At 34.4% G+C, this 18,165-nt stretch overlaps 1 protein-coding gene across 12 annotated transcripts in view; it reads right to left on the bottom strand.

Annotated features, from left to right (window-relative positions):
• LRCH3 (leucine rich repeats and calponin homology domain containing 3) overlaps positions 1-18,165 on the bottom strand; it is a 97,887-nt gene that overhangs the window by 45,781 nt on the left and 33,941 nt on the right. For all 12 annotated transcript variants that reach the window (XR_004424712.1, XM_033123640.1, XM_033123664.1 and 9 more), the window contains exons 2-5: positions 9,409-9,553; positions 7,802-7,928; positions 5,098-5,203; positions 910-1,046 (exon numbers count right to left, since the gene is read on the bottom strand). Coding sequence is in view for 11 of the 12 variants with exons in the window: in XM_033123640.1 (XP_032979531.1) it covers positions 910-1,046; positions 5,098-5,203; positions 7,802-7,928; positions 9,409-9,553 (515 nt within the window). In the remaining variant the exon portion in view is untranslated. The remainder of the gene's footprint in view (positions 1-909; positions 1,047-5,097; positions 5,204-7,801; positions 7,929-9,408; positions 9,554-18,165) is intronic.

Below are 18,165 nucleotides of genomic sequence, written 5' to 3' on the forward strand. Positions count from 1 at the left end.
ATGATTACAAACAGAATACCAAGTAAATGCAGCACACTAATTACTTAGGCTTAGGCATAGTCAGGGATTTAAGGCATTGCTGCCCCATGGATTATATTAACAACTTTTGCTTTTAGGAGTGCAACCATCATGTACAATTATGTTTTCAACGCTACTTTCTATAAGAGAGAAAAGAGGCAATAATTAAATATTAAGCTATATAGTATGTTTCTTTTGCTACCTGTTGACAAAGTCAAAACATAAATTCTTCAGGATTATGAGACCCTTCTATAGTTATGAAGTTTACTCATAAAGTTTTATAGTTGCCATACAGAGGCCTATAAATCCCGTCAATTGATTGTAGAGTAAAAACAGCTACAGTGAAAGACAGGCTGATAAAAATTTTTTATATTGTAGGATGTCTAAAATCTATATATAACACTACCTTATAATTACTTTATTATTAAATAGTTTCACTTCAGTCACTGACAAACAAATGACCAAACTAACTAAATGAAGAACTTAAGATTTTAGAAAACAGGAAGGTACAAAAACAATGGTCAGAAGAAATGCACTGATAATCTTTAGTTCTGAAAGCTAAGTATTTTTACTTGTCTCTAGCATTTACATAGTCTACATTCAAGTTTTACTAAAAAGAAATTAACTCAAATTTTATTAGAAAAAACTTTAAGGAAGAATCCCACATCTTAAAAAAAAAAAATGTCAGTTTAATGAAAGGAAAAACACTTCTGGGAATACTACCTATCTTCCACCTCATTTATTCAAAGCTTCTAAAGAATACATATGTGTGTGAATTTATTTTAAAAGAACTTAATTTCCAACAAAAAGATAAATACATGTAACTTAAGTTTAAAATTTCATCCTTTGTCAAAAAAGTTCGTAACATACTTCAAATCAACTATGATTTACCTGTGCAGGAGGAGACTGCAATGGGTTGTTATCTAGGGTGATCATCTGTAGGTGCCTGAGGTTCCGATAACAAACAGGGATTGCTGTAATTTTATTGCAGGAGAAGTCTAACCGTATCAAAGGCAACTCTGCCAGCTCTGCAGGGAGATAAGATGAATAATTAATGACATTTCAAAACTAGACAATTTTTATAGGAGCTTCTAGTTAAATATAGTGGATTTAATGTTAAGTATTTACCTCCATTCTTTCATAGTGATTAAGTGAAGTGACATAGCAAAGAGTTGCAAAATGAAATCTAGTTGCTTACAGATGGGACTACTAATGAAAAGCTAACTGTTTGATCCCACACAGAACTTCAGAAAGTCGGAGGCCTGATACCATAGAAAGGTGGAGATACATAGGGGTTATATGTAAATCTATATAAAAAACAAGTTAGAGATGCATAGGTTCCCAACCCCCACTCACAAAGCTAGGGCACTACCGCTCTCCAATCACCACAGATGTCAACAAATTATTCTATAGTGCAACTGAACTGAAAGGCTCTGAATTCAGTGACACCAGGCATAATGGAAAGTCAGGATGAATTGCCAGTTGAAAATGGAAGATTTAAGTGAAAGCCTACATACTTAATGGCAAGACCTCAGCACTTTCCTACCCCACCCCACTCCATCCCCAGTTCTTGAATGTCCGTAATTAGGAATATACACAACAATGTAGAAGAAATGAAACATCATATACAGTCCCATATAAAAGGCCTTTAGATGCTCGTAGAGTCTTCCCCCCCACCCTAAATGACCAGCTTGCTGCTTAATTATCATGATACAATTGCTGCCTAGTATGCTTGGAACTTCTAATCAGCTCTATACTGATAGTTTATGATCCACAGACATTTGGAAAAGCCTCCAACATGTAAGATGGAAATCAAAACACACAAACCAATTGAAATGAGGAACTCAGAAGAAAGAAGTAACATATAGGAAATATTAGAAAATTTTGAAAAACTAGAACTAATATCTCTAATTTCAGAGAGATAAAATATTGAATTACCGAAACAAAAAAGGAACGTTTTATAAAAATCACAGAATAATAAGCCTTCTGAGAAATGAAAAATGTGATGGCAGAAACTGAAACTTCAGAATAATGGTTAGAACATATATGGTTGGAACTGTTCACCACATGGTAAACCAAAATGACAAAGAAATGAACTACAAAAAGGATAAGAAAAATCAAAGCATCAATTAAAGCGGTTCAATATCCAATTCAAAATAATTCAGAAAGAGAGAACAGAGAAACCAAAAAACAGGAAATTATCAAAAAGAGATATAAGAATTTTCCAGAATGAAAGATGTGAATCTCTAGTTTGGAAAGAAGCCCACCAAGTATCTAGTATAGTGAATTAAAACAACTCAAACTATGGCACATCATCATAAAATGTCAAAGCATTAAAAAAAAAAAAAAAAGGAAGACCTTAAAATCTTCCAGAGAGATAAAATGGGTCACAAACAATGCACTGTAATTAGGAATAGCATCACATTTTCAACCACTAATTTTTAACACTGAAAGCTAAAAGTGAAAAAAAGACCTGAAAATTATTTTCAACCTAGTATCTATAACCAAATTATTAATCAAGGGTGAGCATAGAATAAAGATATTTATTTTCAAGTAAAGTCTCAAAAAAATGTTTTCCCATGACATGTTCTCAGGAAACTACTAGAAGATACCCTCCAGCAAAACAAGAGTGTAAAGAAAGATAAAGGAATTACTTGTCAATTATATCTCAATAAAGCCAAAATTTAAAAACAAAAAAAGCAAGAGAGAGGAAAACATGGAGTCCAGAAATAAGAGTATTCAATACAGAAGAAAGTTGGGCAGCAATAACAGAATCACCAGCCCAGACTGGAAGAGGCTAAATGAGGGAAATATGCAGGGAATAAAAAATAATAGATAGTCTGATGGTTTGACTAATAAGGCTGCTGGAAAAAGAAGGAGGAATTAGCCATAGAAACATAAAAAAACTAAGCAAAAAAAAAAAAGGAATTATTAACTCTAAAAAAACAACAAAAACAAGATATACAAGAAAGACAATGAAATCAGAATACATCACTTGAATTGGCCGGGAACAATATTTATATAGTCATAATAATGTAAACAACTAACGATTTAATCAAAAGTTGCGATAAAACTACACTGGAAAGATGCCAGGAGGGAAGTAAAGGCACGATGGTAATGATATAAGGAGGTTAAACCTCATCTACTATAACAGGAAGCTGACATACGTGTCAAAGTTGTTAAATCCGGCAACAACTATAAAAGCACACCATTAGAAATATGTCACAAATACCAGTAGAAAGAGTTAAAAGAATTGAACGTAGATGCTTCTGGTCAATGAAAATGGGGGAGGGGGCGTAGGAAATGGTTGAGGCAGGGAAATGCTATTATTCATTTTAAGCTTTTCAATACTATTTGACTTTTTGAATAATATATTATTTGACAAAAATTAAAATTAATTTAAAATCAAAATGGCAATATAACAAAGGATGTAATATCTACAAAATTATGTTAGAGACGACCAATTAATTAACATGAACTTGCACTAACTTGTGTAGCTATTGGAATAAAGGTTTCCTGTCATCTCAGTTTAACTGAATATGCTGAGATTACAAGATAAACTGATTAAAAAAAATATTTGGCAGTCTCACAATTTTCTTGGTAATATGCATTCAAAATAAGATATAGGAGTATATTAGATAATGAAACTATTAGACTGCAATTGTCACCTGAAACCCAAATTTTCACCAAAACCCCAATGTTTTCATTGACTGATTTCACAGGAAGCCAGTATTATTACATTAGTAACCCTTTAAAGATCAGCTGCAGTAGGTGGGTCCTGAGTAGAGGAGTGATCCTAGATAAAAATTTGGGGTTGTAAGGTCCTATGTCATGATTTTGGTCAGTTCTACTGAGGCCTTCATTCACATTCCTGAGGCGGTAGAATGCAGAACCAGGAAAAAATCAGGAAGGCTCTGAAGATAAAAGGTGCACAGGTTACTGGACAAGTCGAGTGGGAGGAAAGAGATGCAGGTTTTGGGTAGTGTGGTTACAATAAGTGTATAAAAGTGGAATAGAAAAATCACTTTCTGAGATGCCTACTTGGGATCCAAAATATCAAGGCTACCCTAGTATGTTAGAACTAAATATTATACTAGATCAAATTGGCATAAACATTTCAATTCTATGATGAAGCAAAAACATCATTAGTTAATTCAATATTTATTATACATTAGAAGTCATGTTCTGTCAAAATCAAAGAGCCTAGAGAATCACTGTCATGAAAACACTTTCTGAAGATTCATTATCTTTCTGACTTACATTCTGAAATGTTTACAGATGAATTTCTGTAAGTTGTTTCAAATCAGAGTAAGGGAAAGTGGGTGGGAGTCCAGATGAGTTGCCATGAGCTGATGACTACTGTAGCTGGCTGATTCATTGCTCTCATTTATATATGGGAACTGGTGCATAATAAAATTAAAGAAACATATATTCTGATCTAATAAAATAATAGTTCTCCCCATTTTTACTTTGATAGCTTTTTCTTTTATGAATTTGAATTTTTGAAAGATAAATTATACTTAATTTGTTTAATCATTTTTATCATTCGAATACATATACCAGGGCTTATAGTCAGCTTAAGTTAACTGGTCTCCTAGTGCAGTCTCTCATTCCATTCATGATTCATGCTAGGCATCACTTGCACATGGTTAATTAGCCTCTATTTGAATATTTCCAGTGAAGGATAAAGTTATTAAGTTCAAGGCAAGTCCATTTTTAAGTCAGTATTAATTTCAGGAATGTTTTTCATTGTATTAAACTATCCCCTTATCAAAAATGTGTTCTAAGTCTCCCATGTCCCACTGAAACTTCCAGTGAAACTTCCAGTGACACTACCCTGAGTTATCAATTACATCAGTTGACAAGATCTAAAAATACAATCACTGGTCAATATCGAACTTTTCACTGAAGAGTCTAACTTTTAGAATTCACAATGGAACAGATAACATAGTAAATAAACCATTACATCTCAAAAACTGGCTGTAACTCTTACACATTTTTGTCTTGTGCCCATCAGCCTGAGAGATTTTTAAAATAAAACACAAATAATAATAAAACAATTATTTTACAGTTTCTTACCTACAGGCAAACGTACTAAGTGATTTCTTCTAATGTTAAGGTCTCTCAATGCCTCCAAATTACCTATCTGGGAAGGTATTGTTTGAATTTCATTGCAGCTTACATCCTATTTCAAAAAGATACAAAGTAAAGAATTATTCTAATATTACAAACTTGCCTGCTTTAAACTACAAAATGAGGTTGGACAAGATAATATCTGCAGTCACTCTTAGTTGTTAAAAAAAAAATTATGATTCTGTGTCCAAGAATAATTCCATAGTTTGTACTAGCATTTAACTTTAAAAATGTACAGGTTTTTTAATGATTCTATATTATATATTTTGTGAGCAGAACTAAAATTAAATGATTTAAGATGTGGGTATGAAGCCTAGACTATCAAACCAAATACTAAATATGTTGGTGAAAAAGTAAAATGTAAAAAAGTATAACAACATCTATTTAGAACAATCTTATTTTATATTGTGCTAATGAAACCAGAAGAAAACATACAAATTATAATAAAATTATTTGAGAGAACTCTATTTTCAAAATACCAGTTCAACTGTTCAAGAATGTAAAATAAAAATGCATTGAAGATTCAAATCATTCTTTATCAAACTGCAAGTGAAGAGAAAATAATAAAGTACACATAGCTCAAAAGGCTATAGAAAAAACAGGTAAGTCTTTATTAGCATCTGATCAACCTGATTCCAATACATATTAGGAAGGCCTTCTGGTATTCTGGTAAATTGCTTGATTCTAATTCTACTGGTTCTGAGAAGAGACTGATTATAAGTTACAAAATTGATATATCCAGGATTCCATAATTCTGAGAACAGCCAGAATGTGTAAATCCATGGAACCTGCCTAGGTTAATAAAAGCGCCAAGATGCTACATTAACACTTAAAATTCTTCCAATAAATGAGTAAAAAGAAAATAGTAATAGATTTACTGTTAGAAAAGAGCACTTAACCTAAAACTTAAGCTTCAGACATTATTTTTAAATTTTTCCAAAATATTTTTAGAGAAAATACTATTTTTACTTTTCCTACCAATTAATGACTTAAGTAGAATAAGAAGCTAAACTTCTTAGTCCAGTGCTCTAGGCATCAAAGTTAAAAGTGTTTTAAAAGAAGTTGAAAGATTAGGAAAATTGAGCCTGAGCCAGAAGGTAACAGCAATCTATAATATTTCTCTCAGAAAATGTGTATGTTGAAAGACAGCACTTTACTTTCACTAAAAAAATGAATAAGGATGTTGCAGAAAGACCATCAAGTGGAATCAGGAGCTTTAGGATTACTAATTCTTACTCTGCCACAAGCTGTTTGTATGACTGAGGGTATCAAGTCACATCTTGTAGAAAGCTAAAAGCACCTTTTATGAGACGTATCTATCTGTTAAGTATCTAGGATTCAATAAGTAGAAACAGAAAGTTTAAATGATTTGAAAATCAGAATTTTAATCATGAGTATAATTTACTACTAGTTCATGTTATTAACCCAAGTTCTGAAGAAACGCCAACAAACATACATTTTGGACATTGTTTCCTCAATCTAACTGGCTCCAAAACAGCGATCTACTATCTAGACTCTAGATTTTATTTGTGAATTTTTACATGTGACCTTTTATATTCACAATCTACCTGGAAAAAAAAGTGAGCTAATGAGGTTCAATTAGAATATATGTGTATAGTATTCATTTTTATGATGTTCATCTTTGTTAATAAATTTACATAGAACTATACTCCCAAATCTCAATGGACATAATTGTATTTGACCGTTTCAGAAATATGAAACGTGAGCTTTGGAGTTAAGGTAGACTCCAAATTCTACTTCAGTTATGGAACCTTAGGCAAATTACTTAACCTGAGTGCTAGTTTTCTCAGCTATAATATGATGATAACTATAGTATTCAATCCATAATGTTATTGTGGTGATTAAAAGAGAAAAGTCTTATATGCCCAGAAATAAGTACTCAAGAGTAACAAAGACTACTCGTAGGTGAAGGTTAAGCTTCTTAGAAATATAAAGCAGTAAAGAATAGCTTATTTTAGAGTGGGAGATAGGTTCTAAAGATGCCATGTTAAGGTAAAAAAAATAAGCCTGACATTTGTAGTGCCCATTTCCCTATAGGGACAAACCAAAAATCAGAGCATTGATGCTAGTAACAAGATTTAATTCTAAAAGTTCAAATGCATTATTAATTTATACCTCAAAAGTTTAATAACATTGAAAATCACTTAATATTGGTTAGAACCTAATTCTAATGACTTTTCCCCATTTCATGTGGGCCTGTGAGACCTGTACTTTCAGTTCCATCTTAATTCTGTGCCAAACCACTGGAGTATTGATCAATCAGTAAAACTTCACTATCAATACTTGAAAATAACATAAAAACACATGTTAATAATAGATCTTTACCATATAAAAGAGTATGCTATAACTATGTATATCGGGGGTGCCAAAAAAATGTTTACAAGTGGACACGTTGGTGAACGTTGCTCAAGCAGTAGTTTGCCGTAATCAGAAGTGTCTGGACACTGATGGTAACCACTTTAAGCACCTCTTGTAATTGCAGAAGTCAAACATGACTTGTATTCATCTTTTGTTATCGGTATATATTGAGTATTACAATTTTAATACAGTTTTGCTTTCTTAAAAACGTGTATACATTTTTTGGCACTATATATATATATGACAATCAAAAAATAAAATGTTAACTTACAAGTTCTGTTAAATGTTTGAGATGTCCAATTTCTTCTGGAAGTGAGACCAATTTGTTATTACTAGCAATTAAGACTTTCAATGGTAAATTACACAAATGTACTGGCAATGTTGACAGTTGGTTCCGACTAAAATGGAATGGGTAAGGAGAAAAAGAGAACAAGCAGTCAGAGCCCAATACTTAAGAAAAATATTTCCAGATTTCCCATCCTATATTCAGTAAAATGACAAATATAAGTCTTGCAAGAAGAAACAGGATATTAGATTTGAGCTATAGCTCGCCAGCTTTGGGCTTTGTAGGCACAGCATTTAACTAATCTGCATCTTGCAAAGATTCCTCATCTATAAATTGAGGATCTTAATATCTCCTCTACCTATAATACAAGGCTCTTGTACCATAAAACACCTTTGTAAATAATGATGTGCTATATAAACACAACATATCATTTTATTACGTTTATATAAGAAAAAATGATTTAAAAATAGGGTAGATAACTATCATCCTCTCCTCTTCCTTCCAAAGAAGAGTTATAAACATAAAAGTGTTTGTAATCTACTTCCCTCATCATTACAGTATTATAACCAAATGCATATATGATCCAAATATAATTTTATGGAAAACAAGTGACAGGTTGTGATTTTAAATATATCGTATCAATGAAGTATAGGTAAGGAATCTTTTAGTTATACAAAAATAAGCAAACCAAAATTAAAAGAAAAATAAAATCATAGGATAAAAAGTTAAAATTTTACTTATGTAGATTTAACTTCTTAAGCCTTAGGACCAATGGTCCCCCACTTTGAAGATCTTTTGCTAATTTAACCAATAGAGATCATGAGCCCTTACAACTTTTAACCCCATTATAATTCTACTCCTAGACATTTATCTTAAGAAACAGAAAAATATTTACATATAAAACTGTTTAGTAGTATTATTTTTATCATGGCAAAGAAAAACTGAAAGAAACTAAATACCTGAGAGGAAAAATGAGTTTTAGAAGTATATAAACTATACAATAAAACGATTACATACAAAAATACTTCCAAAGGATTATTTCATGACAAGGGGAAAAACTCATTTAAAAATTTGACTGACAGCCTGGATAAATGGAATAGACAATCTATAATTATATAACTCTGATAAAATATTGTGAATTTTCTTTACATTTTTCTACATTTGTTCATTTTCTCCAATGAACATTTATAACTTGTATAATGAAATGAAGTAACAAACGAATTCTTGTAAGATGTGAAAAACGGAGACGAGTTGAACAAATGCATTTATACATTCAGAACTTAACAGAAAAATATATAATCACAAGAACCAAACAAAGTAATTACAGATATACTATTCTCATATAATTCAGCTTATTTGAAACTATAACTGGAGAACCAATGCTACAAGACTGATGCAAGCCTATTAGGCTAATGGATATTAGAATTTGTTAATTACTGCAAACACAAAGGGATATAGGAAATACTGTTAATTTAGCGTAACAACATGTATGGATACTGCTGATATGAACAGATAATGTAAATTTTAGTGAAATGGAAGGGAAAATTGAAAAGACCATAAAACCAAGTATTTTAAAAAAGAAACATCCTTACCTAATATTTAAGAACGTTAGAGCTTGTAGGTTTAGAATTGCCTCTGGTATATACCGAATACAATTTTGGTATAAGTTGAGATTCTCAAGAGAAACGAAGTGACATGCTTCTATGGGAATTTCTGAGAGGCGATTTCGTGACAGATCTGAAAGAAAAAAAATAAAGTTTAAAACCAATCTTTGGGAATTATTTTATTGAAATGTTAAATAGGCAGGTTTCGTGAATGTCTGAATTCCCCATAGTTCCTATTGTGGAGATTGATCCAGAGTAAACATTCAAATATTTATTAATTCAATAAACTATTTTAACACACGACTACACCTGTTGCTGGAAAATGTTGATTCCTTTTGAGTGTACATATACTAAAAACAAAAACCATTATTCTTTGCAAGTAACACAAATTCTAAGGCCTATCTGCCTACAAATTACATCAAAGATCATACTAAGTACCAAATATCCAAGGAAATGAACGCATCCCTAAAATTCACCTTCCCAAAAGCAAAACAAAGCAAAACAAAGCAAAGCAAAGCAAAGCAAAACAAAACAAAAAAAAACTGTTCCTTTCTCTACCAAAGATGATCCGGATAATGTCAAAAGGATTCAGGAACCATCTTTGCTCCCGCTGGCCAAAAATGAGACAATTTGAGTTTCAAAAAAGTAACTGCAATGGATTAAAATCTATCACACATGTCTCCCTCCACCCTAAAAAGATGATAGAGAATCGATTCATTATCTTGTAAACTAATAAAGGGGAAAAATCATTTTTTTTCCTTCCCTATATGAACTGCATCACTGAGTAACCAAATAGTTATATGAAGGGAAGCATCTCTATATAAGTGTTCTAACTATAAATGAAAAATGATAGACCATCACCATTTTGCAACCCTCAATGAATTATTGGATCTAGAACTGAATATTAACGGCTGTTGTTAGCTTTACAAAAAGACAACCAGAAATGATATGCCTCCCATTAGAATAGTACACCACTTACGGTCTTGCCAAAGGCACAGAATTCGAGTCTAATCAAGCATCTATATCACCTGCAAAGTTTCAGGAAATGTAGAGGACAAAGGAATGTGTTGAAATACAGTCACTCTATCATTAACCATTTAGATTTAATTAAATGTACTGAGATTCATTTGCTCACCATTGTTTTCTCTCTACTTCTGCCCTATCTAAAAGTCTCTGTTGGGAGGTATCTGTGAGGATCCTTTACTGAGAACTTCCCCTAGTGGACTGTATTGCTGCATATCTGCAAATATCTTGCTTTCATCATAATAAGTGAATGACCAATGCTAGAAATTGGTCAAGTTCTTTTCTTAGTAATCTGTAGATGTTATTTTACTACCTTCTAGTTTCCATATGTCACATTGAGTAATCCAGCACATATGCGATCATTTTTCCTGTGTAGGCAACTTGTTCTTTGTCTCTGCACCCCCAACACTGGTCTGGTTGGTACTCAGCGGGCTCTTTCAATCCTTCTTTAATCCAGAGAAATTCTCCTCTATTATATTTTTAATTGTTCCATCTCCTCAATTTGCTTTCTCCTTCTTTCTATTTTTTTTGTCTTGATATACTCTTCTACTTAATGTTCCAGACCATGAATTTGAGTCTCAACAATAATCCTCCTCACTGCAAATTAATATATATAAAAGGTTTTTTCCTCTCACTTTTTAATTTTTCTATGCTATGATTAGAAGCATGTCAGTTTGTTTTGAGAATTTCAGGATGTTTGTTTTGCTTGTTAAACTTGTCACCTATGTCTTCCAATAGTTCTATTTCTCTGAAGTTACTTGTTCTAGACATAATCCTTATTGATCCCCTCTCTGGCTGCTGGAGTTCCTTTGTGTGAATTATTTTCTATTCCCAATTCATACCTTGTCTCACCTTTGGTGCTCAGGTCAAGCTACTAGCATTAACACCAAAATAATGGAAGCAACCTCTACAATGTGCTGGAACTAAGCTTGCCCTCTGAGACACAGCTTTGTGAGAACTCAAAAGTTTTGATAATAGCCTCGTTTTCATCTGGATCCCAGTATATCCCCCAGACTCACATATTCCCTACAGGTCCCACTAGCCTATCAGTCCCAGTGCTTCACTCTGACGTGATAGTAACTGAGGTTGGGAAACAGTCCACCATCTTGCCATAATTAGGAAAAAGTTCAAGCCCAAGTAACAGTGACCATCAAGTACTGAAGACTAAATATTTCCTACAAAATCACATCGTAAATAATTTCTTTAATATAAAGTAAAACAAGAATCATTCTATCAATTCCTACTTAAGTTTTATCAGTATGATCTTAAAAGTTGAAATAATGAAAGTAATTTACTTCAACTACAAACTGATCCTTAAATTTTTAAATTTATCCTCCCAAATGACAACTGCAGGAAACAAATTAAATTTAAGCAGGGGCTGTTTAAAGTTAGTTTTCCTGATATTTGTATTACAAAGCTAAATTACTTAAAATCAAGAAAAATAAAAACAAAAACACCCATCTTTTTTGGTCTCTATACTAAGGAGAGAAAAAAATGATAGTAAGATATACACTAAGCTTAGATGTATCTCAATAAACAAGTACTCCTTAATTTTTAAATAATTAGCTAATTTATGACATAGCCTACTTTTGAAACCAGAGCTTTGGCCTAAGGGTTCTTGTAAGTTCTCCCATTTAAATTGTATTTTGATTTCAATTTGGGAAGACAAGTAGCTTCTTTGTGTTAACTGAATAATTTTTTTACATGCTGTAAATTCATGAAAGAGGCTGAATTAGTTGGATCATAGATTATATTATGGAAAATACTGCAAAGTACTACTGGTTTATAAAGGATATTTTTTGCCATACTCTCCCAAAGAGAAAATAATTTTACAGCCAAAGAAATGTGATAAAAGAGAAAAAAAGAAAAAACCTTAAAAAAAACCCCCGCATTTAAAAAAAAAATATGGATGCTTCATTCTTTAAAAAATTTTTTTTAATTTTTCAATTTTAGTTGACATTCAATATTATATTAGTTTCAGGTGTATAGCATAGTGGTTAGACATTTATATAACTTACAAAGTGATACCTCATAAGTTTTGTACCCACTTGACACCGCGTATAGTTATTACAATATTATTGATTATATTCTCTACACTGTACTTTACATCCTTGTCTCTATTTTGTAATTACCAATTTATATTTCTTAATCCCTTCACCTTTTCCACCCAGATCCCCAACCTCCCTCCCATCTGGCAATTGTATTCTGATTGTTTCTATACTACTCTGCTCCTTTTTATTCTCTTGCTCTCTTCTCTTGTATATGGAAGACTTTCTGTAGTGTTGTGTTTGGATTCCTTTCTCTTTATTTCTTGTGTATCTCTTGTAGATTTTGGTTTTGCTTTATAGTTGCTAGATACTTCATATATTTCAAGCTATGTTTATAACAGCGTATTTCAAATTGATGGTTGCTTAAGTTCAAACACATTCTGAAATCACTACCATTTTTACTCCCCTTTCTACATTTGTTTGTCATTATTTTTCATGTGTTTTGTGCATATCTCTTAATTTATTGTTATAATTACACATATCTTCCTATTTTTGCCTTTTAACCTTTGTATTAGCTTTAGTGTTGTTGATCCACTGCTTTTATTTCGTGTTTGCCTTTGTCAGTGAGAATTTTTTCTTTGCAATATTTTTTTATTCATATATATTTTCTTCTTCTTAAAGAAGTCCCTTTACATTTCTTGTAATACTGGTTTGGTGGTGATGAACTTCAGCTTTTTCTTGTTCATGGAACACTCAACTCTCCACGTTTGCCTCTTGTGTCTCTGGGTGATTAATTCTCTGCCTCTTTCAGAAGCTTCTGCTTTCCTCTGGTCATTTTTGAAAAATTTTTCCAACTTTATTTTTGCCTTAGGCTTGTTTTTTTCAAACTGTGTGATCTTGGTCAAGTCACTTAATTTCTTTGCCTCAGTTTCTTCACCTTGAAGGTTGAAGTGGAGAAAGTGAAACAGAGGTCGGCCTGTGTCAGGAAATTTCTTCCACTGGCGTTTCTTCTCCCCACAGTTCTGGAGGCTGAAAGTCCAGGATCAAGATACCAGCAAAGTTGGTTTCTGGTGAGGCCTCTCTCCTTGGCTTGCAGATGGCAGCCTTCTGGATGTGTCCTCACATGGTCTTCCCACTGTGTGTGCATGCTGAGTCCTGAATTTGAACTTACAGTTCTAGAGGCTGAAAGTCCAAAATCAGGAAGTCAGCATGGTCAGGTGAGGCTTCTCGTTGTATCATCACATGGTGAAAGTGTGGATATGTTTCATTCTCAAAACTCTGGTTATAAAAGCAATGCGTATTAACTTCATGTACACAGAAAACTGCATAAAACGTATATGCACAAAGAAATAAAATATTGCCAGTACCCTAGAAACCCCAATGTAGTTCTTCCTAATCATAAGCCCTTCCCTCCCCAAAAGAGGAACCGATATACTGATTCTAGTGGTAATCATTTCCTTGATAGTTTTAACACTTTAATAATTTATAGTTTTGTCTCCTATATTAGTTTCCTATTGTTGCTGTAACAAATTACCACAAATTCAGCGGCTTGAAACAGTACAAATTCCAGTTCCTGTTCAAGATGGCAATGTAGGAAGATCCTGAACTTACCTCCTCCCAGGGACACACTGAGTCTACAGGTACATACAGAACAACTGCCTCTTAAAAACCCTAAAGACTGGCTGAGTGACAACTACACATAAGGCAGATAAGGAAAAAAAATGGCTTTGAAGGCAGGAGAGGCTGGGACACAATCTCACCATACACCCCACCCTGGCACAGAGGTCCAATATCAGGAGAAAATTCGAAACCCAAAGCTTCTCCCCAATGAGTGAAGGGTATCTCAACTTTTAGGACTTGCTCTTGAGAGAGACGAGTCTCCAAGATATCTAACTTTGAAAACCAATGGGGTCACATCCTGAGATCCAAAATATTACAGCAATCTGGGAGACAGCTCTTAAATGGCCCCTGTGCTCAGACTTACCTGCTCCAGGGCCCAGCTAAGAGGCAGCTGATCACACACAGACTTAAAGTTATAACCAAGCTGACCTGCTTATATTAAAGCATTGGCCTGAGGAGCAGGCATCTAATTTAACACACATATTTTATATCCTGCTGGAATACTCTCTGGGGACAGAGACTGGCACGAATCATCTTTGTGCTCTCGCTTTGCCATGCTGGACTGCTTGACTCCAGAGGCCAGGGGAGCTTGCATTCCTGGTCCCATGGGACTATAATAATCAGTGTCACCAGAAAGGAGCTCATACCTCTCTTGCAGCTGCTGAGAAGGGACATCTCTGTATTGCCTGCCGCTGCAGACAGTGGGGCTTATATTCATGGGTACCCAAGTAAGAAAGAGTTCTTAAAACAGCTCCCACCCACAGGGCTGAGCAAGAGGCAACAGATCCAGGAGGCGCAGTCTTTCTGTGTAAGAAGTCTATTAGCTAATCATCATAGCTGCAACTGAGGGGTAGGTTTCTAATTAAACACACATCTAAAGGCTGACTATCATCCTTTCCAGAGACCTTGGAAGACAGGCACTATATTCACACTTTTCCTCTGCCACACTCCAGAGTGCCAGTGTCTCCTGGAGGGGAGCTTTACACACAGCTGGTGTCCTGGTTTATATGTCTGCTGCCACCCAGAGGATACTCTTTAATCACCTTGCTCTGGACTGGGGAGCTGGTACTCGTGGGTCCCACAGGAGAGAGGCAATTGGAGATGGTTCTTGGTAGGCTGCACCCGCAAGGCACTTTGCAGATATCAGGCTGAGGCACACCGCCCAGTCTTTCTGAGAAGGAGGCCTCTTTGCTTGTCCTGGAGCTTCAGCCGGACAGACACTATTCAGGTTCAGCACACATGTAGTGGACTACGGAGCTGTGCTCAAGGAATGAAGGGTGTGGGCACCATCTTGGCACTTTCCCTCTGCTTTGCTCCAGGTCTCTGGCATGTCCCAGAAAAGGACTTGTATACTCATTTGGAGCCCCAATTTTTGTGATTGTCATCCAGGGGACACTGCCAAAGGGGTTTGCTTGTGGGCTCACAGGACTACGTATGTTTGCATACTTTTAAAAGCTGCTTGCTGCCTGAGGGTATGGCTTCTAGACAGCTTGGATCTGGGTGCTTAGATCCTTCCCTTAGGGACAAGGACAGGTCTTGGCACATCCTCAACTACAGGGAGCTATTAAAAAGATAATAGGCTGCTTGGACAGGCAAAAAGTTTGGGAGACAACAAAGCTGGGGCAAGGGTGTATGACAAGGTTCACCTCCTACATGATCCACTCCTTCAAGACTAGCAGATATGACTGTTTCATCTACTGTATAGACACCAACACAGAGAGTCAAGCAAAATGAAGAAATAGAGGAATATGTTCCTAAAGAAAAAAGGAGATAAAACCTCAGGAAAAAAAAAAACCTTCATGAAAAGGAGGTATGTAATTTACCTGGCAAATAATTCAAAGTAAAGGTCATAAAGATGTTCACTAAACTGTGGAGAAGAATGAATGAACACAGTGACAATTCAACAAAAGACATGGAAAATGTGAGAAAGTACCAACAGAAGTCACCGAGCTGAGAACTACAATAATTGAACTGAAAAATAGACTAGAGGTGTTCAACAGCAGACTAGATGAAGCAAAAGAAAGGATCAGTCAACTCAAAGAAAAGGCAGAGGAACTCACCTAATCAGAGCAGCAAAAAGAACTAAGAAAAAAAGTGAAGATAAATTAAGGGTCTTATGGCACAGCATCAAACAGACTAATATTTACAGAGGAAGAGGAAGAGGAGGGGGAGGAGGAAGAGGAGGAGGATGAGAAAGAACGAAAGAGGCAGAAACCTTGTTTGAAAAAATAATAACTGGGGTAGTGGTTTTTATGGTTAGTGGTTTTTGCAGTTTTAAATGAAATCCTTCCCTACCCAAGGTCATAAAGATATTCTCAAAAAGTTTTATAGTTTGACCATCAGATTGAATCTATCAGGAACTGATTTTCTAGTATGTGTGCAGTAGGAGGCCAAAATCACTTTTTTCATACAGGGATACCAATTATCCCAGTGACAGTTATTAAAAAGACCATCTTTCCCCCCCCCCCACTATTTCCCTATCACATGCATACCATATATCTGGTGTCTGTATTTGTATGGGCCTATTTGGGGTCTCTCTGATCTGTTCTATTGTTCTAGTTGTCTATCCTTATGTCAATATTACTACTGACAGAATTAATTATTATATCTTTATAATAATTCTTGATATCTTATACAGTGATATACTCCTACATCACTTCTAGTAAAAGAGGTATTCCTTTCTTTTTGTAGTTCTTCAAGTATGTCTTGACTTTCTAGGTCCTCTGCATTTCCTTACAAATTTTAGAATGAGCTTGTTAGATCCATAAAAATATTTGTTGAAATTTTTATTGAGATTGCAACGAATCAAACATCAATTTGGGAAGAAACAGCATCTTTACAACACTGAATTTTTCAATCTGTGAAGACCTCCATTAATTAATAAAGCCTTCTTTAAAGTTTCTCAATAAAGTTTTGTCATTTTCCTCGGAAAATTTATAATGTTTTTACTTGACTTTTTTTCCAGGTCCTTGTTATTTTATAAACGATATATATTTTAAAATTTTTACTTTTGAACTATTAGTTACTCACAGAAATAAAGTTGATTTTTATATATTGATTTGGTATCTGGCATCCTTGGTAAATTTTATTAGTTTATATATATCTGTATTTTTTTTGATAGTTCTAGGTCCATAATTACATGGTTCCATGAATAATCAAAGCTTTTTCTTCCTTTCAGATCCTTATTTATTTATGTAGTTACTTATTTAATTCCCTTACATTGCTGGCTGAGACTTCCAGTATAATGTTGAATAAAAGTGGTAATAGAAGGTATTGTTATCTTGTTCCTAATTTCAAGGTTTTCTGTAGATATTGCTTATCAAATTAAGGAAATTCCTTTCTATTTCTAGATCGCTAAGTTTTTATCAGTAACAGATATTGAATTTATCAGTTTCTTTTTCTCCATCTTTTGAGATAACCATAGTTTGCTTGTTTTAATTTTTATTGGGAAATATTGGGGAACAGTGTGCTTCTCCAGGGCCCTTCGGCTCCAAGTCACCGTCCCTCAATCCAGCCGTGGAGGGCGCAGCCCAGTTCCAAGTCCAGTCACCACTTTCAATCTTCAGTTGTAGGGGGTGCAGCCCACCACCCCATGTGGGAACTGAACCAGCAATCCTGCTGTCGAGAGCCCACGCTCCAACCAACTGAGCCACCTGGCAGCCCCTCCGTAAACTCAGCGGCAGCTCGTTGTCTTCAATCTACTTGTGGAGGGCACAGCTCACTGGCCCAAGTGGAAATCGAACCGGCAACCCCATTGGTCAGAGTTCGTGCTCTAGCCAACTGAGCCATCTGGCCACCCAAGATGATCACAGGATTTTAATCTTTTACTACATTAAATATAGAATTAATTTTCCTCTTTATTCTACTGTTCTTTTATTCCCATTAGTATGGAATTGATTTTTGTCCTTCTCGTTAAAATATTATTCTACTTGTGAAAATTCAATTGACTTTCTAATGTTAAACCCTGCATTTCTGAGATAAACTCAATTTAGTCACGAAGCAACCTTTTAATTTCACACATATAGATAAGACTACTTATTGTCACACAAGCTTTCTAAATTTATCTCTGTGTCAGTGTAGGCAATCCCAAGTTGTTTTCTAGATTGCAAGTTCA

This window comes from Rhinolophus ferrumequinum, chromosome 2 (genome assembly GCF_004115265.2).
Source record: "Rhinolophus ferrumequinum isolate MPI-CBG mRhiFer1 chromosome 2, mRhiFer1_v1.p, whole genome shotgun sequence".
NCBI lineage: Eukaryota > Metazoa > Chordata > Mammalia > Chiroptera > Rhinolophidae > Rhinolophus > Rhinolophus ferrumequinum.